General features: G+C 37.1%; 1 protein-coding gene across 5 annotated transcripts in view; it reads right to left on the bottom strand.

Moving 5' to 3' along the window:
- Window positions 1-26577, bottom strand: part of LOC107755909 (synaptotagmin-1-like) — a 246790-nt gene that overhangs the window by 6033 nt on the left and 214180 nt on the right. For 3 of the 5 annotated variants that reach the window (XM_016572871.1, XM_016572872.1, XM_016572870.1), the window contains 5 exons: window positions 18381-18553; window positions 14568-14693; window positions 9472-9639; window positions 8360-8527; window positions 6290-6407 (listed from right to left, as the gene is read on the bottom strand). In XM_016572871.1, the coding sequence (XP_016428357.1) occupies window positions 6290-6407; window positions 8360-8527; window positions 9472-9639; window positions 14568-14693; window positions 18381-18553 (753 nt within the window). Of the gene's footprint in view, window positions 1-6289; window positions 6408-8359; window positions 8528-9471; window positions 9640-14567; window positions 14694-17054; window positions 17362-18380; window positions 18554-26577 lie in introns of those variants that run through there. The other 2 variants (XM_016572873.1, XM_016572874.1) reach the window with 2 other exon arrangements.

The raw sequence follows: 26577 nt of genomic DNA on the forward strand, positions 1-26577 counted from the left end.
CATCACAATATGGTGAGGGGCGTAACATTTCCGTCACACGCTTGAGGTATTCGGCCAATCACAATGCACTGGATAGCTGGCCAATCAGAGCACACCTCGCTTTTCAGACCGATGAGTTTTGTAAAAATCGACGCGTTTCAGAAAGGCGGGGCATAGAGGAGAAACAATAATGTACAGTATGTGGAAAATAATGTGTTTTTTTAACCTTAAACTGCATAAACACATTTCATTACACCAAATACACAAAATAATGTTCTTTTTAGCAACATCATATGACCCCTTTAAAGAGGGGAGATGTCATATGCCTTTCTGAGCCTTACAATAAAAAATGAATGTAGCAGCGGTTATTGAGGTGAGAAATGGTTGAATTTGACAGATGTAACCATGTTTCAGAATTACCTTTTGTCCAATATGTCATTTCATTTCACTTTCTCTCTCCCTGTGATGTCTCTTTCTGTCACCATCATCCTTCTCTGCTCTGCCCCAAAAGAGATTTCAAAAAATCTCTGGTATTTTCAATTCCCTCTTCATTTTGCAACTGATCTAAATAGTTTTTATCTCTCTAAAAAAGCCAGAGTAGCACATTCCAAACAGAGCGAGAGAAAGAGAGAGAGACCTAGAAGGCATGCTGAACTCTTCACCCATACCATATTAGGAGTAGGGCAGCACAAAATCTAAGGCATGCAGTTTTTGAAAGTGTAGATCTCACTGATCATAAGCTGCGGGTGTGTAAGACCATGGCCATAACCAGGGTTTGAAAATTAAGAATTGTGCTATAATAACACCTACAAATACAACTTGTACACTAAAAACTTTAAAAGAGACAGTAGATGTTTGTGAAAGATGTTTCCTCTGAACATTGGATGAACATTGTTAAATTAGACCATATTTATTGCATCAAAATTTGTTAATATTTTACTATAGGTTAGGGGTGGATAATTTTATATATATTTTTTATTATTCATGCAACATTACTGTTATAGATTTCATTAATAAGCATTGCTATATAAATGATAGCTTTGTCTAGTGCTCTTATGAATGTTTATAACATGACTGTGAAAGATGACCTTCTATACTGAATGAAATAGCATAGACTTCTTCATGGCAAGTGTTTGGATATTTCATTTAATCCTGTAACCTACTTGTTTTGTGTCAATGATGCAGTGTTGCCAGATATTGCTATGAAAACAAATAAAAACCAAAAAATAAATAAAATAAACCAAAATTTGTTCAAATAAGTCCTTTTGTAAATAAGATAAGATAAAGCTATTGCTAACCCTAAACTGCAACTTCCCACTTTACTAACTTTCCAAAGTGTCAAATTAAGAGGAAATGATCAGGCCAAGGAAGCTTATAATAGCTGGATCTGGCAACACGGTCAGTGTCTCGCAGTGACATGTATAGTTCTTCATCATTTTCACACCACAGACACTACAAATTATAGCAAACTGTCTAAACCGAATTAGCTATACCTGCAGACACATGCAGACTGAGGCGTTTTAAATGGCAAATTAGTCATTCAGAAAGCAAACTGCTGATCAGTTTCCCAATATATCATGGTTAAAAAAAAAACTGATTTTTGATATTTTTAATACAAATAATAATTATAATGCAGGGGCGCGGGAAGATGTTTTCGGTTGGGGGTGCTGTGTGCATTTGCAACCATGTGAAAACAGGGGGTGCTTCAGCCCCCTCAGCACCCCTACTTCCTGCGTCCCTGTTATAATGAGAAATGATTTCTGAAGGATCATGTGACTCTGAAGACTGCTAAAATTGGCTGCTGAAAATTCAGCTTTAAATTACAGTTTAAACTATATTAAAATAGAAACAGTCATTTTAAATTGTAATAATATTTCACAATATTATTGTTTTTACTGCATTTCCTATCAATTAAAAGCATTTTGTATCTGTTGTAAAAACTGTACAGGACTATGCCCTGTAACTTAAAGAACATTGGTATGGCTCTGAGTGGCACAAAATCAATTTTAAATGCATTTTTTAAAGGTATTATACATGAAAAAGGTCTTTGTGATACAACAAAAAAGTATGCTTTCTTATTTCCCTTATGAATTCATGAAACTTCACAGTTTGACAGGGGGATCACATATGGAATGCATGCTAAAACATTTTATTCAGTCTATATGAGATGCAAAGATAGATTTCTCATAATAGAGCAGCACAGCACCTCCTGTTGAACTTACACTAACATTGCAGGATCTTCAGAGCTCTGGCTGCTCGCTCCATCCACGTTTAATAAGGTGAAAACACGCAGTAGGGCTATTTATGATGTTGAACTTAAACAGAACTTCTCCGGGTCTAACACTATTAACAGTGGTGCTTTTGCCTGGTTGCTTGGCAACAGAGTGCCTGAGGTTTGAGGTTGTTGGGGAAATCTGTGGTAATCTACACTCACACAGAAGCCAAGCCAGAAGTTTGTGGTTCAAGTAGTTGGCAGTACCTGTAATGACTTGTGTTTATGGTTCATATAGTCACTTGAGAAGCTCATCTAGAAGGGATACTGAAAATCCAAGTGAAAATAAAACTGGCCCTTGCCTCTGATGTGGTATGTTTTCATTGGCTCTGGAACATAGGCATTCAGTCAGGTATGGTCTACAGACTCATAGGTGTCTCCTAGTGGTGGACTGCATGTACTGCATCCACCCTCAGCTATATAAATGCTAATTAAAAAAAAGTGCCAATTTCAACCCCTATTTTGTTTAAATTAGTGCTGTCAAACAATTAATGGTGATTAATCGCATCCAAAATAAAAGTTTTTGTTTACATAATAAATGTGTGTGTACTGTGTATATTTATTATGTATATATAAAACAATCAATCGATCAATTAATCAATATTAATTGATCGATTGATTGATTGATTGTTTTGAAATTAATGATACTGGATTTGATATTTTGATATCTGATTACATTCTTACAAATTTAAAGGGATAGTTCACCCGGAAATTAAAATTAATTTATTAATTAAGTCATTAATTACTCTCCATCATGTTCCAAACCCGTAAGACCTGCATAGACAGCAACGCAACTGACACGTTCAAGGCCCAGAAAAGTAGTAAGGACATCATCAAAATAGCCCATGCGACATCAGTGATTCAACCGTAATGTTATGAAGAAACAAGAATACTTTTTGTGCACAAAGAAAACAAAAATAACGACTTTATTCAACAATTTCTTTTGTTCCGTGTCAGACTTCGATGCGTGTTTACGACAGACTATTTTAACGATGTCCTTACTACCTTTCTGGGCCTTGAATGTGCCAGTTGTGTTGCTGTCTATGCAGGGTCAGAAAGCTCTCGGATTGTTCCGAAGATTAAAGAAGGCCTTACGGGTTTGGAATGACATGGGGGTGAGTAATGACAGAATTTTCATTTTTGGGTGAACTATCCCTTTAAGTGTGAATTAAGTGTCCAAATGCCTTTTGAGGCTTTGAAAAAGTACAGTAGTTTAAGCAGTAGCTTAAGTCTATTAAAATAGTCACGAGTTCTATTCACAGAACACACATGAACCGATGAACTGCATAACCTAAATGTCAATGCATTAAATGCATATATACAAATACAATTTGTACATATGCATATTCAAGTAATAATCTAAACCACAAAAAGCATAATGAGGAAAAATACAGAAATTGGTAAGCACTGCTCTGGTGAATTAATTCAAATTACATTTATTTTAGCTGCAACAACCACATCTTGTGTGATTACGGAGAGTAAACAGGGTTTGAATAGAGAAAAGGATAAATTATAGTGTTCTGACGAGTCGTCCTCCCTGTAGCTGAATCACAATGGAAACAGTCACTAATTATTGGCATGATCCATGCGGGCCTATTGTTTCTAATCATGTGACAGCTCTTTGGACATGCTCTGAAGTGATTCCTTCGGGAGAACAACTCCCCCTATAACAACAATTAAATCTGAGCCATTTTCACGAACTTGGAACAAGAAGAAAAGCAGAGAGAGAATGCAGGGACAGAAATGTTTTCTAGTAAAATCAGTGGAAACACTGAGCGCTTTGTCAAAAAGGTTCATTTCACAAAACAAACCGTCGGAGTCTGGCAAAAACCCAGTAATTGATGGTGAAAGCACCCTTAACTGCACAATTTTCACACAGGATTTGATCGATCTGGCAAACGACCAATTCAACAAGCCCTACAATGAAACTCAATAGGAGGTTTGGGGGTGTAGTTTTCACATCGTGAAAACTATAGTCCTCTAAACACGAACCCCTACATAGAACTGTTAACGGTGTTAATTTCAGCGGCGTGTTGGAGTACCTTATGAAACGTGACTGACAGTTTATAGCCGGCTTTAATCTGGATCGCTAATGGACTGGAGAGAGCGAGAAAGTTTGCTAATAGCTGTTCTTCTCTCTCTGAGTGATGAGAAGTAAGCGTCAGGCCTCTTGGCTCCCAGCAGGTGGGTCTGGTACTGATGGCCTGTCCGCCTCTCTGACAGCAGGATCGAGACAGACCAGGTGCGAGAGAACCGGCGAGGGAGGTGGGGAAGTATAGATGGACGAGACCGGGCCGTTTTTCATAAGTGGTTAGGGCACAGATGAGGACTGATTTGTGAACGGCGAGCTGTAAATTTACTCAGTGAAAATGTATTAATGTATTCACCAGAGCCGAATATTACTTCAGCTGATAAAGCGCAGCACAGCCGTAGGTTCGGAAAGTGTCGGATCATTTCAAGCCACATTTCGATGCCCTTGGGATTTGTAGCTGTGAATGACTGTATACGCGTTACATGATTTTAAAAGCGAAAGATATACTAAAAATGACTTTGCATTTACATACAGACAACCTCGTGCAGCTATGAGAAAATGAAAGGGTTTTGAAACCGTGTTAAAGACAACATGAAAAGAGCATTCACAACACAATGAATCTTCTTAGTGTATTCAGCTGAAAAATTATGTAAGGCAGGAATTTGACTGGATGCAAACATGTTAGGCTATGATATTATTGTAATATTTTAAGATTTTTTTCCCCACCTGCACACACTACCAGTCAAAAGTTTTTGAACAGTAAGAACAGTAAAAAAAAAAAAAAAAACAGTATTTTAAAATATTTTTTAAAGAATTCTCTTCTGCTCACCAAGCCTGCATTTATTCGATCCAAAATACAGAAAAAGTAGTAATATTGTGAAATATTTTTACTATTTAAAATAACTGCTTTCTATTTGAATATATTTTAAAATGAAATTAATTCTGAAATGAAAGCTACATTTTCAGCATCATTACTCTAGTCTTCTGTGTCACATGATCCTTCAGAAATCATTCTAATATGCTACCAGTCAAAAGTTTTTGAACAGTAAGAACAGTAAAAAAAAAAAAAAAAACAGTATTTTAAAATATTTTTTAAAGAATTCTCTTCTGCTCACCAAGCCTGCATTTATTCGATCCAAAATACAGCAAAAGTAGTAATATTGTGAAATATTTTTACTATTTAAAATAACTGCTTTCTATTTGAATATATTTTAAAATGAAATTAATTCTGAAATGAAAGCTACATTTTCAGCATCATTACTCTAGTCTTCTGTGTCACATGATCCTTCAGAAATCATTCTAATATGCTGATTTGCTGTTCGAGAAACATTTATTATTATTATTACTATCATCAATATTTAAAACAGTTGAGTACATTTTTTTTCAGGATTCTTTGATGAATAGAACGATCCAAAGATCAGCATTTTTTTGGGGGGGGGGAAGAGAAATTATAGAATTTAATACTATACTTTTATTTAGCAAGGATGCTATAAATTTACCAAAAGTGATGATAAAAACATTTATAATGTTACAAAAGATTTCTATTTCAGATAAATGCTGTTCTTCCGCACTTTATATTCATCAAAGAAACCTGAAAAAAATCAACTCAGCTGTTTTTAACATAATAATAATAATAATAAATGTTTTTTGAGCAGCAAATCAGAATATTAGAATGATTTCTGAAGGATCATGTGACTGGAGTAATGATCCTAAAATTCAGCTGACGTATCAAACAGATAACAAAAAACATATGCAAACTTTTTTTCCCCCCAATTTTGTCTATAGGTTCAATAAACAGTTCCATAAAAAAAATGTATTCATATATCAGGTTTTACAGGGTTAAGAAGGGCAAATAGAAGCCATTTTGATTTCACTTTGTATTTAAAGACACACAAATGAATTGTCATGACAGCTGGCAACAAGAGACACTGTCCTAAACTGTCACATAATGGCACAACCTTTGTGCCAGGGTCCAGCTGACAGTGTGACTCAGTAACTGGACTCACCTGACAGGCCACCGACATCCATCTTCTTCAGGTTCTTGGCCTCCAGAACGACCACGGTCAGTTTGCCAGCAGTGGGCACATACCGCAGAGAGAAACAGATGTCACCCAGCTTCTCTTGCTGTGAGTGGCAGAGAAAAGTTCAATCAGGGACATCATTGTCAAGGTAAAGAGAAAAACCGAACCTGAAAACCTGGTCAAATGTATTCACTAAATGAATTCTCTAACAAAAATCAACATTTCTTTAGAAGCAAAGCCAAACCGAAACATCTCTAGCTAAAATAATTTTGCTAGCACAAAAGACTAAAATATTCCCCTTAACACAAAAATGTTTTTTGACGTTCACCCACTCAACAGGATTTATAAGAGAAACTGAATTGAGGAGCATAGTGGTTGTATTCTTTGAATCTGATTAATTTTCCACAAATGTAGCTGCACCGGTAAACACACTGAAAATACTTTTACACGTACACACATTGCATTAATATTTCAGGAGCCATTCTAATAAACATGGACACAAACACATGTGACATATAGAAAACAACAGGAAGGGGGAAAAGGTTACATCACTTTACTTTCAACTGGCTGATGTCATTTTCACACAATCAATTTTCTGTCAATTAAAAGGTCATCAAAATGGAAAAATAACATTTCATAGTTTAATTAAATGAGTCCTACAAGGTAAATAAGTTGAATCGACTGCTGAGATTTTTTTTCTCCTCTTTTTAAAATTGTGTAGGAAAAAAAAGAGCAAAGAGGGTGGGTGAAACTACAAGAATCTACGGCATTTTGCAGTCGATTTTCATTTAGTTTTTTACAGGCACTTAAAGTGCCACCCTCAGGACACCACTCTAGAGATTCTTTGATAAAAGTCAATACGCTCTAGCTTTCTCAAGCAGTGCTTGGAGTGCTCCGTTAGTTCATCGGACATGGAGTGTAACAGAAGCACAAACTCAAAGAGCAACCTTCAACGTATCTAGATACCCTTCAAATCTCTGCCCTCAGCAAGCTTTTGACGGCGTCATAATTAACCTTTACACCAAGGAACCGTGGCACAAAAACAAGGTTCCCATAGAAACCATGGCTTAAATGCTATATTCCATGACATTTACCATGAATATTGAATCTCCCAACCACTGCTTGGAAAGTCACACTTTTTATTAATAAAAATGTGGCACGGCCCAGCTGATTAAACTGACATTTCCATTGAAGATGGATAGCCCTCAAGTCTTGCACTTGTACAGTTAGTAAATTTCCATGCAGCTCCTGCTAAATTATATTTACTCTTGTTGTGTACAACCTTTTCAATATACGAGTTAACATTTGGGAACATTTCAAACTTATTTGGTGGACTTGTTAAAGAAAAACACGGGGAGCATAAAGGCTAATTCACATTGCACAGACAGACCAATGGCGACACTCACCAGATTACAGTACGTCATTTCTCAGACGTTCCAAGACCCGACAAACACGATTCAATATGTTCAATCAGACAAAACAAGCGCCAATGCCAACAGATGCCAACGGGGTAAAACACTGGTCTGTCAAAAACTGATGAATGCATCCACTGCCATTTGTCTGCGTTTCCATTGTATACAGCAAATCTTGTAAAGGTGCACACTTTTTCTTATTTTTAAAAAGTTACATTTATTTTTAAATAAAAAAAAATATTTTACTATATTCAAAATCTGCAAGGATGTATCGTTTCAGTAGCCTAATAAAAACTCTAATTTTACACAAAATGGGTCTCCATGTTGAGGACTCACATGTCTAGAAAAACAAAAAACAAAAAATATTTTGACTCATTCACTTAGCAGTTGCTGCCAACTGGTATAACGATGTTAACTTCAGCAAAAAAATCTGAATGTGAATGAATATGATGTAAATTTTGAATGGTTTGAAAAGATTCAAGTCACTAGGAAGAATCACTACTAGTGAACAAATGAATTGGGAAAAATCCCACTTGTGCTCCAGAAGGTCAGGCAATAAAGATGGACTATTCACACAAAAGCTAATATTCAAGCACATTACCAGGGAACAGGTTATTGCCACCCATGCATGTTAGCTTTTTACCTCTTCTTTCTCAGCGCTCTGGAGGTCCCTCCACTCCTCAGTCACATGACTAAAGTCGACCTTATTCATGGGCACCTTCACGTCTCCTATAGCGTCGTGTTTGGAGAAGCGGTCAAAGTCATACACCGTCATCACCAGAGTTTTCCCTCCAAGCTCAGTGTAGGGAACCTGTAGGATATGAGGGGTGACATTAATTGCATGCATACCTACCATTCTAATCTCTCTCAATTCCAGTTACGGGACTTATCTAACGCTGAGATGCTGGGATGAAGCTATAGGACAATTGCATGTGCGCAAGAGAAAGAGAGAGAGATTTGATTCTTGATTACCTCCAATTGAGCTGTTTTTTCAGACAAAACTCATTATCCCGAAGGACTTGTTCCAACATGGCGACAAACTGCTTGATTGGCCGGGAAAGAGATAAGACCCTATTGCTATTTTGTCCTTGACGCTATCACACACACCAGCTCTCCAGTCTCTTCATTTCAATAATGAGGAAAGAGATAAGACCCAAGGGTTGCTATTTTGTCCTTGACGCTATCACACACACCAGCTCTCCAGTCTCTTCATTTCAATAATGAAGGCACTTGTGATTACATGTCAGAGCTCTGTGGTTATCTCTCTCTATGTTGGCATGCAGCTCATTTCTCGTTCTCAAGGTACCTTGTCATAGTTGAAATTGCACTAGGCTAAACAAGAACCAAACACGCAAACAGTCCTTTACCCCCTAGGTTGGATCAGTTAGCTTTTTGCAATTCTTTTAGGAATTCAACACTTCACTTAGCAATTTAATAGAAGTCTAGAGGTCTGAGTGCGGTAATTACACAAAAAGGTCTTTCTAGCCACATGACGTCCAATAAAAATGAATCAGAAAGCTCTACTGAACATTCAAAATATAAATTATTCTACTTTCCGGATGACAGACACCTGCAGGAGTCCATCTGCATGTTTACATGTAATTACTCCAACGCATCGTGCCACTTAGTGTCTTGTTAATACACCAGAAGAAGTAGTCAGAAATAACTCTATATACTGCATGAGTAGAATGCAAACGCACGGATCCAATGAGAAATCACTTGTTATAATTCAATTCTGTTAGGTTTGTGACCTACCTTAAAGGTGAATTGCTCATTGAAAACGGGATTCAGTGTCTTCCGGTGGACCTTGGTCTCAAATTTCTTCTTCTTGTCTGGAAGAAGGTAGACCTTCACATAGGGGTCAGAAGTGCCACCCATATCCATAGCGGGCAGCTCTGCTGCTTGGATGATCCCCACTATGAGCTATGAAGGGTCAAACGTCAAAGTTAAAGAGATCATGAGTAAGACCTTGAAGAGAAGTGTAGTCTTTGTCTAAACCATCACCCCACCACCATTCTGTAGGAGCTCACTGTAATGCTGGATCAGATTTATCTGAAGACAGTTGGTCTTCTTTTTCTAAAGCACTAAGATCTGCTGTCTAACATAAGTTATACACATTCATGTAGATTAAAAGTATCAGGGTCTTTCCATAAAACTGGTGTTTTTTCAGCTTGTCTGGTGACTTTCAAGCTTTTTGTTATTGTTACCTAGAACTTAAACTATTAAAAATAGTTTCGAGTAATTGTAATAAAACTGACATAAAATATAAATATAAAATAAAAAAACATTAAATTAAACGTATTAGAAATGTTGCCTTTGAAACTAACTGAAATAAGTTGAAATATAAAAATTGATAAAATAAATAGAAATATAGGTAACCCTCATAAAACTAACAAAAACACAAAGTTTCTAAAAGTTCAATTAAAATTGAAATGTAAACTGAACGTATATTAAAAAAAATAAATAAATACAACAATAGTATATAAGTAATACTAAAATGACACTACATTCAATATTATTCTCTCCATAATATTGACAATTTCATACTTTTCGAAAGTTTGGTGGACATACCTTCACTGTTTGAGAACTTCTGCTCCTAAAATTAGTAACTAGTACACACTGAAAAAGTTTGAACTGCCTTCTTATAAATCTGATGTGGTTTATTGTGAATCAACTACTTTGTATTTGACTTCAACTGTTTGGTTCTCTTTATGGGTGGTACTATAGTAAATCAGTCTGGAGAGTATCTGCTTATTTATATGAAAAGCCACTGAGAGGTCAGTTATAGTTATGATGCTGAGGTGCGTCCTTCAGACCCGGGCTGCATTACTCTTTAAACAGTCCCAGCATTAAGGAGGCAATGGGGTCAGGCCATGTCAAGCGTGGCGCTCCTGATCCTATCTCCCCATCGGCTCTGATAATTGATTGGCCGGCTGGCTGGGCTGAGGTCCTGATTGACCTGCCAGTCACCATATCCCCTGCATGGCCTCATGGGTCCTAGAGTCAGTCAATCAAGGTCCCATCAGCTTCCCATAAAACGCCCTGTCTCTGTGTCTACACATGCACTCGGGCGTAGAACTCTCTCTCCTCTCACCTTCTCTCTCACTCTGACCAGCTGTCACACTTCGGTTGTGCTGCCATGGGAAGGACTGTAGTCTGTGACAAGCTTTACCAGTGTTTCTGGTTTAGATGGTGGCCATCAGAGAACATTGTGATTGTTTCTTGACAAAGGAACTATAAAGATTTTAATATCCTGTCAGGCTGTAGTAATGTTTGATTTTTTTTCTTTCTTTTTTCATTAAATGGTGGTGGGTTTCAGGTCTGTACAGTTTTATTGCTTCACATTGTAATCTTGGATGAAAAAAAGCACATGTTCTGACTTCAAGAAAGAAACACCCCCACAAACACTGTTCTAACACAGGCACAATCAAACAGGAAAACATCTGTATTTTTAAAGAATTAGTTGAAAGGTAGAAAATACTCCACAAATGATGCCCATTGCTCCTATAGTCACTGCTTCCATAAAGCATAAGTGAAAATGGTTGACAAAATAAGAGTCCTTGTTATTTATTTTAACCAATAGTTCTCTTTTGTCAGTCATGCAGTTATATTACCATTAACTTTGTTAGAACTGGAGAATTAAATTTTAATATATATATATTGATTCCAATCTTTAACATTTCATACTACTTGACAGGAGAATACTTAGATGTCAGCTAGATTTTGACTCCAGATTCATATCTTGACATGTTAGCAATGAGAAATTCAATATCTAGATAATAATAAATAAAGTAGAATTTACAATTAAATGTAAAGTTCAGTTCACCCTCGAGAACAGAACACCCTCAACATAACCCAATTGTAACACTTCTTTCAAGATATTTGATTTTAATGCTATTATTGCTTTGAGGAGCTCCTGTAGCTTAACAGTAGAGAATGGCACTTGCAAAAGGATGGTCATAGATTTGGTTTGCAGGGAACACACAAACCGATAAAATACCCTGAATGCACTCTAATTTGCTTTGCATAAAAAGGTCTGTGTGCACAATATACTTATTAAGTTGTGACGTATCTAATAATGTTTCCAGTTCCAAGCCTCCACTCTATTACGATTGAGAATACTATCTCTACTACTTAATTTATTTATAGCACAGATTAAAGCTAAGCTTTTAAAAACTCACGGTGTACACTACAGTCTCTGGACTCACTGTGTTCCGGACACTAATAATTTATTGATTCAGAAAAGATGAATCACTGTCTGGCCAACTGAGATTTTGGTATGGAGATAAAAGTTAGAAACATGATTTTTTTTGGTTTGTAGTATTACAACATGTTGTAAATTTACATTTAGTCATTTAGCTGACGCTTTTATCCAAAGCGACTTACAAATGAGGACAATGGAAGCAATCAAAATCAACAAAAGAGCAACGATACGCAAATGCTATGACAAGTCTCAGTTAGCCTAAATGTATATTAGCACCATTTTTTGTTTGTTTTTGTAATCTGAAAACAATGACACGTGGCATCAGACTTACAGTAAATAGGGTATTGTTGATATGCTGACCTTAAGTTGCAGTTGTCATTGTTTGCTGAATTTTTGGCGGGTGAAATCGTCATTTCAAAAGCAGATTTCGCAACAGGTTCAAGTTGTTCACTTAAATTTGCAGCGTTGAGCAGAAGAAAGCTGTTTGGTTTGAAAGTGACTTCTGTGTGAGTTCTTCACACATCGCTATAATACTGACAACAGACAATGCACCATTTGTGCTTGCAAAATTTTGCAAATGTGACTGCACATTTAGCCCAAATTACGCAACGTATCTATCAGTGGCATCGCTGTCAGTCTCACTGGACGTTTGCGATACACAAGCCAATGCCATCTTTAAGTTTAAATGAGAAGTCTTTTGTAAGTAGCTCCTAGCTGTGAGTTAGATTGAATAGTTGTGGACGACAGTAGCAGTATGAGTCAGGGTGGATCTGTCTCTGGTTGTTTTGGACATAGATGGGGGGTGAAAGACTATCTGATCCTGATGAGACTTTGGCCATAATAACCTTCAATCGCTCTGCAGGCTACACAGTTTGAAGAATCAGACTGATGCAGGACATGCTGGAGGAAGATTCAGCCGTATGACTTCACCTCAGTGGGTGCAGTGCTCACAATCTCTCATCTGAAGGCTTTGAGCTGTCATCTTAAATTACTGCTGCAATGGTTTTCAGAGAAAACAGTTTTCTTAGAGGGGTTTGCTATTTGGCATAAACAGCGAGGGGTTTCTGGGATGCGTTAGAAAACAGGCCACGATTGCAATGATTCACCTCAGTGAACGTGTATGGATTCGCAGCTCAATCCAAACCTCTATCCTCACTAATAATATCGCCCTTATCTGCACCCTGCCTCTCTGTCTCCCTGAGGAGCCACCCTGGATTCTGAGATATTGTGTCTTGTGGCTTTGTGACTGCCATGTTTTGTACTTTTCTATTTTTACCCTCTGGCTTGCTCAGCAGGGTTGGAAAGGTCCAGATTACCTTTAAACAAACCCAGAGTTTAGTTGAGCTCCCTGGAACCTTTCCCCTTTGGAAAGGGCAAGAGTTGCAGACAAATCTTCCAGACCTCCGAGTCTCCCTGAAGCGATACTCGAGCTTGATTTAAAGCCAGACGGGAAAGAAGCTTGTAGATTTCCTGCCGGCACGAAGGGTGGAGATACATGCGTGTCTATGAGAGCGAGTGGGTCTCTGGGTTGAATCTAGGTCAGGCTGATGTGGATTTCTTTGCATCTCCTGCTTTTTTTGCATCTCCTGCCTTCATTTATTTGCACATGCTATCTGCAATATTAGCGGTAAAACTGGGTGGCAGGTGGTTAGTGAATATGAGGTAGGTTTTTATGCAAAAATACCGTGCACAAAATGGCACAACTGTTTAGTGAATTTGCTCTTTTGTGTTAATGCTATATTTTATCCTCACATTCTTATACCTCCAATGAAGACTTCAGTAAACTTAACAAGCTATTTGAAATATTTTTGCTACACGTCAAAAGAATAGAACAAATGCAGTATCTTGAACATCTCATTCTTGTTCTTAAAACTCTGTTATGCCATAAATGGAAAGCATTACCAGTCATTTGCAGTCATTTTGTCATCTCACTACACATACATTGCCGGCATACAATGAAAAGGCTCCTGTGGTGGCTGTGCTTATAAAAGCTGTAATTTGTGTGTGTGTGATGGTGGAAATTCTGGCTTTTTCAGGTTTGTAGCTTTTTTTGCACGGTCTCGGCGTGAGACCATGCACAGCTTCAATTATCTGTCACCCAGGATCTGACAAAAGGAAGTGCATCCATTCTGGAAGTCACTCGGCTTTCAAGCTCAACGGCTTGTAAGAGGCGGCCAATGAATTTCGGCTTAGCCTCAGAGTTGAAGACAAGCCAGCACCCTCATTCAGTCAGCGTGGAAGAAAGCCAGTTCAAACTCGAATCTAACTACTGTGATGTGCCCTTGACATTCACGGCATTTGGTGAGTTTACAGGATGATGGACATTATTTTCTAAGTGCTAAGTCTGAATTCCTCTGGCTTTTATAGATAGCACTTAATAATAGTGCACATGACTCTAAAAATGACTCTGAAAAGCGATTCATGTTGTCAAAGTGTACTCTGTCTTCACATTTTCAGTGTGTATTTTTTAAACACACAGTTTACAGTGAGCATTCAATTATGTAAGAGTGACACGCTGAATAACTTTACTGAAATGGGCGTTATTTGTGGAGCTGGTTACAATTTGATGGACAAATACGCTGTACTTACGAAGAAGACCTCACTAAACACCACACACAGTGACGGTGATTCGGAGACAGCTCCTTACCGTATTCTCTGTGAAATTGTAATCCAAGGAGTACTGTAATTTGCCAAGTTTCTCTTCTTCCTTAGACTCCACCTCTTTCTCTGTATCCGTCAGCCCTGTTTCCGCATCATCCTCATCCTTCAAGGCCTGAAGGAGACACCCACTAACAGTCAGTCCCGTTGGCCCAACGCTGGCGCTGCCCGATTGCCCTCGCCAGAGCGCTGGGCCCGCCCTGGACCAGCCTGCTCTTCAACCGCACCTCTATTAGGGGGGGAGCAAGCACTAAAACACCACAGCGATTAAGACCATGACATGCTCAGTGATGCACTAGACTTGGGCTGTGAACCCCCTTCTCTCCTACGGTCTGCTATTGTGAAAAGTTGTGAAAAGAGTTGCAAGAAGATGAACTGAATGGGTGCAAGCAATCTAGGTTGGTGGGAAGGGCAAGGCTAGGGCTGGGTGGTATGATAACGTATCGACTGCGCATATGGTACTATATCTAGCTATTTTACAAAGGCCTAGAACTTGGCTCATTCAATCAGTGGTATATTATATTATATTATATTATATTATATATTTAAGACCACCCCATGTTAAGATTATGAAAAGCTGTTTCTGCACAGTTGTCAAGACAAATAATCATTTGTTATGAAAATCTTCCTAATAATTAACGTATGACGCTGTCAAAATCGGTCATAAATAAATAAATAAATACATACATACATAAAACAGCAACAACAAACATGTCATGTTATGTGTACCGGTACCGTGATATAAAGTTACAATTATTGGTCATACCATCCAACCCTAGGCAAGATGAGCAGACAGATGTTCTTAAGAAATACATTGTACAATACATTGTCCTTTATGTTATTTCAGGCAGAACAATCTCTGGCATCAACAAATCAGTGGGGAAATGTTGTGAATGGTGTGGCATTAACTCCCTAGCTAGCCTTAGTTTAAGACCAGTGTTAAGGGGATTTCGAGGAAGGTTTGTTGTCGCTGGAAAGCATGCGATTGTCGAGGCAAACTCAGCTCTCAGTTCATTCACTGTGAAATAGTTGCCTTCCGAAAGGGCAGTCTTGCTCATCGGTAAAGCATGCAAGGCATTCACGTTCTTAAGAAGAGTGCTTGTATAGTGACCCTCATTCTCTGTGACGTGATCTTCCACACACAGTGGCGTTGTCATGACCCTTAGTTATTGGTGATAACCACCACGCTCATAGAAGCTGTAAGCATCATGCCAGCAGAAGGTGTTGGTGGGAGGGGTCGTTACAGGGCCTCTCTTATTAGTTGTTGGGTTACAAGTGTGAAAGCAAAAGGCTGAACAAAATTGATTTCTTGGCTGTCTTGTCCTCTTATGAGGATCAGACTATTTTCACAAACACTTGTGCGCTTCAATTCAACAACCTCTTTGGGGTGCTTGTTAAGTCTTGTGATGTATTTAAAGGCATAGTTCACCCAGGGATCATTTATTCACCCTCATGTTGTTGTTGTTCCAAACCCGTATTACTTTATTTGTCCAGCAGAATGCAAAATTAAATGTTTAGCTGGATATGTGAGCTGCTCTTTTCCACATAATGAAAACGGATAGGAATTTAAGGCTTGTATAAGCCCAGAAACTGAACACCATAATAGTGGTCTATACGACTCAGGCACTATAGTTCGAGTCATATGATAGCATTGTGATGAAATATTAAGTAATTAATCACTCAAAATCATGCTTTTCAATTTTGTTTAACAGATGTAGTCAACATTAACTTTTAATGTGTGGAAAAGAGCAGCGTGGACATTCTGCTAAACTTCTCCTTTTATGTTTCAAGAAGAGTCACACAGCTTTTGAACAACATGAGGGTGAGTAAATGAAGACAGGATTTTCTGTTTTGGCTGAGCTATTCCTATAAATGAGTCTTTTTGGAAGTGTAAAATGATTAAAAGTAGTTGGTAACACCCGTATGCAGCTGTGAGTGTCCTTCATTGATACCCTTTCCATCTGACTGGAAAAGATGATGTTTCATAAACATGTCAGCCAATTAAAGATCAGTCTGGTCATCGTGTCTGAAAATTGCTTCTTGAACAAATTTGTCCTGCTAATGAGGTGGGTGCTGTTCTCCTCCAGGACATTTTTCAATTTTAAGTTCTAGTGGACCAGATGAGTACTGATAATTTGGCCAAGGGCAGTCAAACAAGCTGAACGTATCACTAGTAGTTAAGCAGTCCGTACTTTGACAGTCTCCTTTTTACTGGAGAAATTATCATTGTCTGTTTTCTACTTCAAATGACAAGTAGAAATCAATGTGGTTCAACCTTGCTAAAGCGTACCCAAATGTATTTTCTCTCTTCATATATATGTGTATATGTAGACTTACACATATATATTGTAGATATACATGTACTGTATGCATAGTTACATATATTTTACTCTACTAGAGTAAACCTGTTGTCAAGAGGCTATTAAAAGTCATTGCAGCAGGCTATAAGAAGATCCAACAGCAATTGGGAACCTACCGCCAGTGGCAATCCCGCAAAGTCATCAGACAAAACATAGATAAGGAGGACATGGAAGGAAGAGACACAAATTAAAACAACCACACACAAAGGCGACCACATGAGTCAGGGCATACCAGGAGAAATGACTGCTGAGAAGCTCAAAGCTCCTTCTGCTGACAATACAACAAAGATGTATGTTGTGCAGGACATTGTACTCTGGCATATCGCTCTGATTGTTGTGTATCGTTCTTAATGTCTGTGCTAATTTGCTAAATAAGAGTGACAATTCATTAATCTCTCATATTTAGCCAATTAGCACAGGTATTACAATATATATATGGGTGTTTCCCTGCTAAAACATCAGGTTAAATTAGCCTAAATTGTTATGTTGGCTTTAGCTGGTCTCCTAATCTGGCCAAGATGGTCTTCATCTGGTCTTCCAGTGACCCAAACCTTCCAAAACTATTAATAAGACCAGCCTAACCAGCTTGGTCCAGTTGGGAGAGCAGTTAAACACCTTAGCCTGGTTTGTTTTATTCAGAAGAGTTGTGTTGCAAAATATTGATTATATGGATTTCAATGGCTGTAGCCATTTCTTATTTCTATTTTGAAAGTACTAATACACAATGCTGGTGGGTAAATATCATATAGCAGCTATTGTATATCTGTTCGGATTTGGTTTGATGCTGATAAACTGTGACATTCTAGAAATGCACACTGGGTTTTTTAAAGAGTGCTGTTAATTATCTGTGTCAGTTCCTCTTCACTGTGCTTTGTGCTCGAAAATCAATGTCTCTAATTTGGGATTGGAGTGGTCTTGGCATGGTCTCAAAGCCAGTGTCCTTACACCGCGAATTAAGCTGACTTTGTCAATTATTCTGTTAGAAGTGTACTATTGTGAGCATGTTAATGCAATTAGCATGCTAACTAGGGTTAAAGTGCCAGTGTTCCATATAATTTGTGGGTGTGTGGAAAAAAGCGAGCTGCATTAATGTTCTTTCTCCTATTGTTTTCATTATCTACTGTCATTTCTCTGGGTTGATACCACTTCATAGCACAGTTAACCATATGCAGCACTACAAAGTGAATTAAGCTAAATGCAAGAAAAACTGAAAAACTCAATACTTTAATGAACCGTTAACATGCCCAGGTTTGCAGTCCTGCAATTAAAGTCAGCTGTGAAACAACATCATCAACAGATGACTCCATCTAGAGTTGTCTTATGAACATACTTAATTGGCATCGTGCATTAATACAATACTACTTGAGTAAATAAATATTTCATGCAACTTCTGACGACTAAAGAACAAGGCCAATCCAACAGCAGTAACAAAATGTTTTTACCTCGGTTTTGATACCGTCAGTGACGTCCTTCATGTTGATGGCATTCTTGCCCTTGTCTTTGCCCTTTTTCTTGTTCTTCTTCTTGAATATCCACTTTTTGCAGATGCAGAAGCAGCAGGAAACAACTAGTACAACAGCAACAAACGCAATGGCGACGATGGCCCATGATGGCACTGTGCAGACAAAAATAAACAAGAAAACTCAATGCACTTATACAGGCATCTTTATAACAACCACTTTTATTTCATTTGTACATCATGCACTACAGTAATGGTCGACCAATATATTTCCAAGGCCGATATATCGGCCGATATTTGACATTTTTTCAAATACTGGCATCGGCCGATAAGTTTTTCCTGTTTGGCCGATGTGTTCGGGAATTTTATTTAGACTGCGCTGAGAACGGCAGCACCTGACTGAGCACAGCGCTCACATTCCCCCTCTTCATTGTTTGCCTTCACAGTTTAACAGTTCTTTCTAATAGGGATATAAGCCTGTCTAATAATCAGATAGAATGTTAAAAAAGGAATTAAAAGGTATACAAAAAGTATTATAATGATTGCTTTTATATTATTAGTAATAATACTTTCTCGTTTACCATCAGCATTCAGCAAATATGCATTTACTGTATATCATTTAAACAAATATTTGAAAGTGAAAAAAAAAAAGTGACATGACATGGTTACCCATACTAGGAATTAGTGCTCTGCATTTAACCCATCCTAAGTGCACACACACATGAATGTCTAATAAACATTTAATTTCACAAACCTTGCAGACTTAATCAGATCCAGCTGTGAGATCTTATAAAGTGTAAAAATTAGTATCCTGCATTATATGATCGTGTGTTCTCTGCGTAATGGTCAGTCCATGCAAATTGAATGCTGCGCTTTATCCATTTGCCCTCCGTCATGTTCATGTCATTTTCACTATGTGCTGTACGGAAAATGAGTGTTACCTTGATATTATTTGTAAAGTAATTATTCCCAATGCACACAAACTTCTCAGATTACTGAGAGCCCTGTTGGTTACAGTGTTTCCTTTTTATTTATATATATATTTAAATATTTCTTTATTTGTGAAAAATACTTTAATAGGATTACAGAATCAAATAGTAGTTTTCGTCTAAAGTATAATTATGTTTATTTTACACATTTATCATTTTCAAATTATTTAAAATTTCTTAAATATTAATTAGAATAAATCAAAATGATATATATTAGCCATCGGTCACCTTGCTCTCTAAGATATCGGCCTCAGCATCGGCTGTCAAAAAAAATAAATAAATAAAAAACAATATCGGTCAACCACTGCACTACATTTTACATTTTTTGAGGCTATGTAAATTTTAATTTGCTATAAAAATCTGCCTTTAAAAAACATTACTTTCACTGGAAAAGAATAGTGAATCCTTTTTGGTTTCACAGAACCAAGAAATGTAGTCTAGGTTTATAAAGGAGAATTAAAATGGCAGAATTTTAATCTTGAGATAACTATTAATTTATTAAACACATAAGTAACCCGAGACGTTTTCGTCTAAAGTATAATTATGTTTATTTTACACATTTATCATTTTCAGATTATTTCAAATTTCTTAAATATTAATTAGAATAAATCAAAATGATATATATTAGCCATCGGTCACCTTGCTCTCTAAGATATCGGCCTCAGCATCGGCTGTCAAAAAAAATAAATAAATAAAAAACAATATCGGTCAACCACTGCACTACATTTTACATTTTTTGAGGCTATGTAAATTTTAATTTGCTATAAAAATCTGCCTTTAAAAAACATTACTTTCACTGGAAAAGAATAGTGAATCCTTTTTGGTTTCACAGAACCAAGAAATGTAGTCTAGGTTTATAAAGGAGAATTAAAATGGCAGAATTTTAATCTTGAGATAACTATTAATTTATTAAACTTTCTCCATTCAAGCCAATAAAAGTGGTATTCAAATAGCTGTTATCAAGATGGCCAGCAAACAAGCTTTCATGATTTCAAATAGCCATGCTCTTTATGGTTCAATATATTCCCAGAGCAACGAGGAAACGCAACAGGCGAGAAGTGAAAATGACGAAAAGTTTCAGTCTGTTGGTTGACACACTTTGATCAATTGCCGGAGAACTTCATGTCTGCCGGTCGCACAGGATTAACGATCTTTGCTCAGAGAGATGTTGCAATGCTCTAGTGAGAGTAATCAGCCAATTTAGTTGAAAACCGGAGCTGTTGGCATTCACAACTTGCCATTTGATCACTCTTGGAAGACATTTTGAGCTTGACATTGTTAAAGCAATCACGCTCAGCGCCGGATTTGTTTGATTGTCAAGGACAGTGTGGAATTAAATAAACGGAACGAAAATACTCCAAAAAGTATGTTGTTTAATGAGGTTTGAACTTCACAAACAAGAATTTATGCACACTGACCAAATTGCTTGGCCTCCAGAAACTTGTTTTAAAAATATTGTGAGCAATTTACATCCATGCGGCATAGTGATGGACTTTGTGCTAGAATAACTCAAAATAGTATTTCCTCTTCTGGTCATGACTTTATAAATACAGCTCCAAACTCCAGCGAGCACTGTCAGGGGAGGACAATCGAGCTCCTCAGCTTTTCGACAAGATTAACAGCCTCCTGCCAAGAGAAAGAGCAACGCCTCTATACAGCAGGACTAAAACTGAATGCGTCAACAGAGCACGAGCACCAGATACGAAAATGTCAGTTTCCGAGACGCGAGAGAAGCTTCCTCCCCGAACCATCATTTGCTGGGAATAATTGGTAGACAGATGTGGTGGAAGAATTCTGCATTCAGAGACTCATACAGTAATTACGGCTTTTGCGCACAACACAACAAACACCTGCCAACCGAATGGCAATGTTCAGGGAAGCAGATTTCTCCAGAAAAGAAGCCGATTTTTCCACTTCAGATTTGAATGTGCTTGATTTGCTCTGGGACAATGCAGAGTCAAGGACTGTATAAATAATGTCAGGCTCCAGTGCACAAAAGACATCTTGTACTCTGCATTTGGGAAACAAGCAAGCACTCAAACATGTTATGGTGCATCTCAAGAAACCTGTCAAGGTCACATTTCACCTGAAAATCGGAAGAAATAAAAGAAAGCAGTTTTGCTAGAATTGTAATTGTAATGTTTGTAATCTTTCTTATCCATTCTCATTTAAATTTTGGAGTTAAATATACTTAACTGTCTTTAAAATAATGTCACAATGAAATCACAATGGGATAACTTAATGACTAAAATGTAATTACATTTAATTTAAATTTAAATATTATTTATTTTTATTTCATTTATTTAAAAAATGATCTAACAAAATTTATTATTAATATATATATAGTTTTTTTTTCTTTGAAATTCCAGTAAAATGTAATCTGGACACATTTTGGGTGAGATTTATCCATTATATATTTAAAATTTCGACCATATCCAATTAGACTTGTGCCGGTATTCGGTAATGCGATATATCACGGTAATGAATATGCACGATATTGTTATCGTGGGCACTTCTAAATACCGTGAATAATTATATATTACAAATTATTCAGAATTTTGAATGCATTTTAAGAATACTTTTCCCATAAACTGGTCAAAATGCACAACACCACTGTATGCTGGATGAAAGACCCGTGAGCACTCTGATGTAAAGCGGACGTGAAGCACATGGCGCTTTTTTTAAACTTAATTTCAATATCGTGATAATACCGTATACCATAATAAAAGCATTAGCAATTAATCGCAACATGAAAATTTGATACCGGCATATCCCTATATCCAATATATCCTGACAGCCTATTTTCCCCTAAACATCCTCAATTTGAAACATCTTTTGTTTCTCTTATCATGGTGTGAGGACTTTATATTTGAATTGGCAGTAGAGAAAAATTTAAATAAATGCTAGCATCTTTGTCTCCCAGGAAGGTTAGACTCGCTATCACAGGACACATTTCCCACAGCAAGATCCAAAGGGAGAGCAAAAGGGGAAGATATAAAGAGTGAGAGAGAAAGAGAGAAAGAAAAATCAATTGGCTGTTGACAAAATCGATAAGCACTCTCCTCTGAGGAAAAACAGTGAGTGATAGTCTAAAGTAACTTTGGGATCATCAGCCCACGGCCTCGACTTGGCTGTGGGGTAATGGAGGTGACAATCCTCCACTTTTTTCCTTTCTTTTTTCCTTCTTTAGCACACCTCTCACTGGACTACATCCATTTATAAAAAAATAATAATAAATAAATACAACAATCAAATGGTTTTAGCTTACGCATAGACCTAAAGTATGTTCCCAGATGTTTCATTCAAAATTAAGAGCAATTAACAGGGATCCCTAGTGTGTTTCTCTTAAATGCTTTAGGAAATGTTTTACAAATACATAACATTTCTAATTTTTAAATCCTGTTTACACCAGATTATCCAAGAAAATGGTTTGTGAATAGCATTTCCTGTTGGCATTAAAATGTGATTGGTTGAATATCTTGAATAGCTGAGTAAATGTGTTTTGCTCATTTAGCATACAATTTTAGCATGGTATTAGACATGAAAAGGAAAGGAAAAAATGGATATGAAAAAAACAAAAAAAAAACAAACAAACAAAAAAGCCTCTCACCAGGCGTTCAAAAAGCTTTTTCCAAAGCCCTGTCATTTCAACTCTTTTCAAACAGAGGAGAATCTGTCAGCCATCTTAAAGGCCACTCTTATTGGTCAGTTGCACTGCGTCTTCTTTGAAAGCTTGCAGCTTAGACCATAATTGCTCCTGAAGCTTGTCTAGCATCAGACCCCTGATTCATACCTGTTAAAACCTGCTCTCTGGCCCTCACTTTTTTCTCCACCACTGGCCTGAATATCAGCCCGCTGGGGGAATAAAGAGCCCCTTTCATCCAGGCATAGGCCTCCTCTAAAGCAAACCCTGCCACATGGGACTCAAACTGCACAAAGCATTGAGCCGTCCTGGGCTTAGACCAGCAAGTGCTCCATCAGTTTTCCTGGAGTACTATCAGTTTTAGACGTGCCTTGACAGCTGTGTCATGCAAGATTATATTGCTACGTTTCATTCAACGTTGTACTTTGAAATTTGCAATTGAACGCCATGTGAAATCAGACCTCAAGCTTGGGAAATTTGTCAGTCCACAAGTCAGATTTATTGCTGAGATGAGTGAGTATAATGTTGCATGACCATGGTGACATTGTGATATAGTGAATTAATGAGAAACTATCACGTTTAAGCTAATTAAAAATCATCAAATGCATAAAAAAACAACAACAAAAAAAGTTAGAATCTGACTTTAAAACAGCAAAGGAATGGGCACAGTAATGCAGTTTCCCATTTAAAGTTGAAAGTTAATGTTAAAAGTTTGAAATTCTGATTTGTAGTTGAACAGAATGAAGCATAACTGATGTCTGATTAGAAATTCTAGTCACACTTTATTTTAAGGTCTAATTCTTGCCATTAACAAAACATTAACTATGACTTCTGCCTCAATAAACTCCTAATTTGCTGCTTATTAATAGTTAGTAAGGTAGTTGTTAAGTTTAGGTATTGGGTAGGATTAGGGATGTAGAATATGCTCATGCAGAATATGTGCTTTATAAGTGCTAATAAACAGCCAATATGTTAATAATAGTCATGCTAATAAGCAACTAGTTAATAGTGAGAATTGGTCCCTATACTAAAGTGTTACCGAAATTCTAAGAAGAATGTCCTCTTAGCTCTGTAAATACGACAATATTAAAGCATTATATACTGTAACTGAAGCTATAAACCATAAAATTAAACATGTCTAACATGTAACTGGAAATTTTGATTCTCTAGAAACCGATACTGTCATAACGAGACACAGATTAAAAACCTCTTGGTTCCAAGGGGTACGGGATTCTGTGACGAGCCACAATCTCGCACGACAAGGGCGAGCTCATATTAAAGGTCTGTAAAGGTCAATGATGAGAACCATTTAGTGCTACTGCGGACACTGAGCAATTCTGACACTTTTATAATGAAAGCTTATGAAAAAATGATGTTTAATACAACAAGCGCAGCTTGAGTCTGAGTAAATTGACTAGTATGAGTACATTAGCTGTATTTTTAATCACACAGTCAGTGGTAGCAATTAGATTACTTTTATCATGCTAGAGAGAAATAAATACTTCTCATATCAAGCTTAGTTGTTTAGAAGTGAAATTGCATTGTGCACTAATAGATGCAAATAAGTCTAATGTTGCACATTCCAATGCAATAAAGCAGAGTGCTTATCTTCTTCATCGAGCAAACGTCTTATTCTGAAAGACACTTTTGTGTTTCTTAATTAAAAGAACCCGAGACCCAGAAAGCAATAGAAACATTTTCTAATTAACTCAATTGTGTAAGTGTCTATTGTCCTTTGGGATTGCGGAGCAAGCATGTGCTCTTCAACTTCAAGCAGCTATCTCTCGTTCCGCCATGCACATGCACACACAAACTCTCAACAGGGAGCACAAAATGAGGTTTTGTAGCTGGACCCTGTGACTGCACAGCCAATCAGAGAAGAACATTATTCAAATCCAGCACTGCTGTGGTGCACAATTCAAAGCCAAATACAGCTTAGAACAATGACATGACTGGAGGTGGATGCCAAAGAAAGTCTGCCATCTTGCTACTGCTTTCAAGGACGTGAGAGTCCTTCTGGCTCGACCCCATCCAATCGAGTGTGAATAAGATCTTGAGCGCACTCATTCGCTCTCCACCTTTTCCTTGACAAAAGAATACAGCATCAGACTTATCAGACTGGGCTCACACAAAAATCTTACCAAGCTGCTTTAGGAAGTCATGCCAGGGAATCGAGACAATAATGACTCTGAGATTGGCATCTTACATTTACAAAAGAATCTTATCATTTGATTGCAGTGCAGCACTTGAATAGTTTGGGTACCACATTTTTATAACTATGACTCATGAAAACATCATAAATATGCATGTACTTTATTGCATGTGCATGATTGTACTTTATTCTGTATATGACAGAATTATCACTATGAGTTTACTCATTCAAAACTTTAAATGAACACAATTATTTCAAATTTTGCTGAAGTACCTAATCTGCAACGAGGGATATTAAGATTATTAAAAATGCAAATGAAATTTCACAACACCCACATAAGAAAAAAATTACTTATGCAAAGCAACAGGGTGAATCTCACGAAACCTGTCAAGAACATTTCCATGTCATATTTCAACTGAAAGAAAAAATGAAAATGGACAAAAAATGGAAGCCTATTTAATTAATTGTATTTTTTTTGCACTGTGCCATCATTTTCACGAAAATTAAACACCTTTCCCTCAAACCCAATTCACATTTCTCATTACAATGCAAAAAAAGTTTACTATATTATCACACAATTCTCATTATTGCTATATTATTTAAATGTTGAAGTATATATACACCATGTTTTTGCAAAGCCTTTAATTTAATCAGATTAAAAAAAAAAATAAAAATAAATAAATATCAGTGACATTTGAAAGAAAATTTTCTTAGTTATCATATACAAATAAAATACAATTAATAATTAAAAAAATTAAAGGTCCACAAAAAATCTTAATTTTCTTTATGTAAAATATAATTTCTACATATATTATTATATTTTTACTTTATTTTATTTTTTTCATTTCTGACTGTAAGGTGAAATGTAGAGTAACCTACACACGTTTTCATGACATTCATGCTTCAAGCAATAAAAATATTATATTAATAAATAGTCAATTTATAGTAAGAGTAAACTGGTCATCAGCAGTAGTGGCACCATGCTGGGATTCTCTTCGGGCAGCCTGGGGCTCATTATCCTACTGTTTGTCTGATCAGAATGTAATGTGAGCGTCTCTGACCAGCGAGGTTGTGTTGCCTGCTAACGCGAAGCTAACAGTAACATGATCTATCCCCAGGCGGCATGCCGCAGGGCCGAGTTACCCACTCTCACACTTGTTAACACGCCAAAACGGGATGAGAAACTCGATGTCTTAACAGGCGTGATTTGATTGAGAGTGCGCCGTCATTGTGAGCACTAGTGAGCGCACGGGCCAAGCAGGGGAAAATGATCCATCGGTGTAATACACCACACACTGGCAACCCAAACTAATGTGTTTTGACAGCACGCTGTTGGTCAATTAACCCTGGTACTAGAGCATGTTATACAGCACAAGAGAAAGACAACCCTGTTGCA

This window comes from Sinocyclocheilus rhinocerous, unplaced genomic scaffold (genome assembly GCF_001515625.1).
Source record: "Sinocyclocheilus rhinocerous isolate Xijiao unplaced genomic scaffold, SAMN03320098_v1.1 scaffold412, whole genome shotgun sequence".
Lineage (NCBI taxonomy): Eukaryota > Metazoa > Chordata > Actinopteri > Cypriniformes > Cyprinidae > Sinocyclocheilus > Sinocyclocheilus rhinocerous.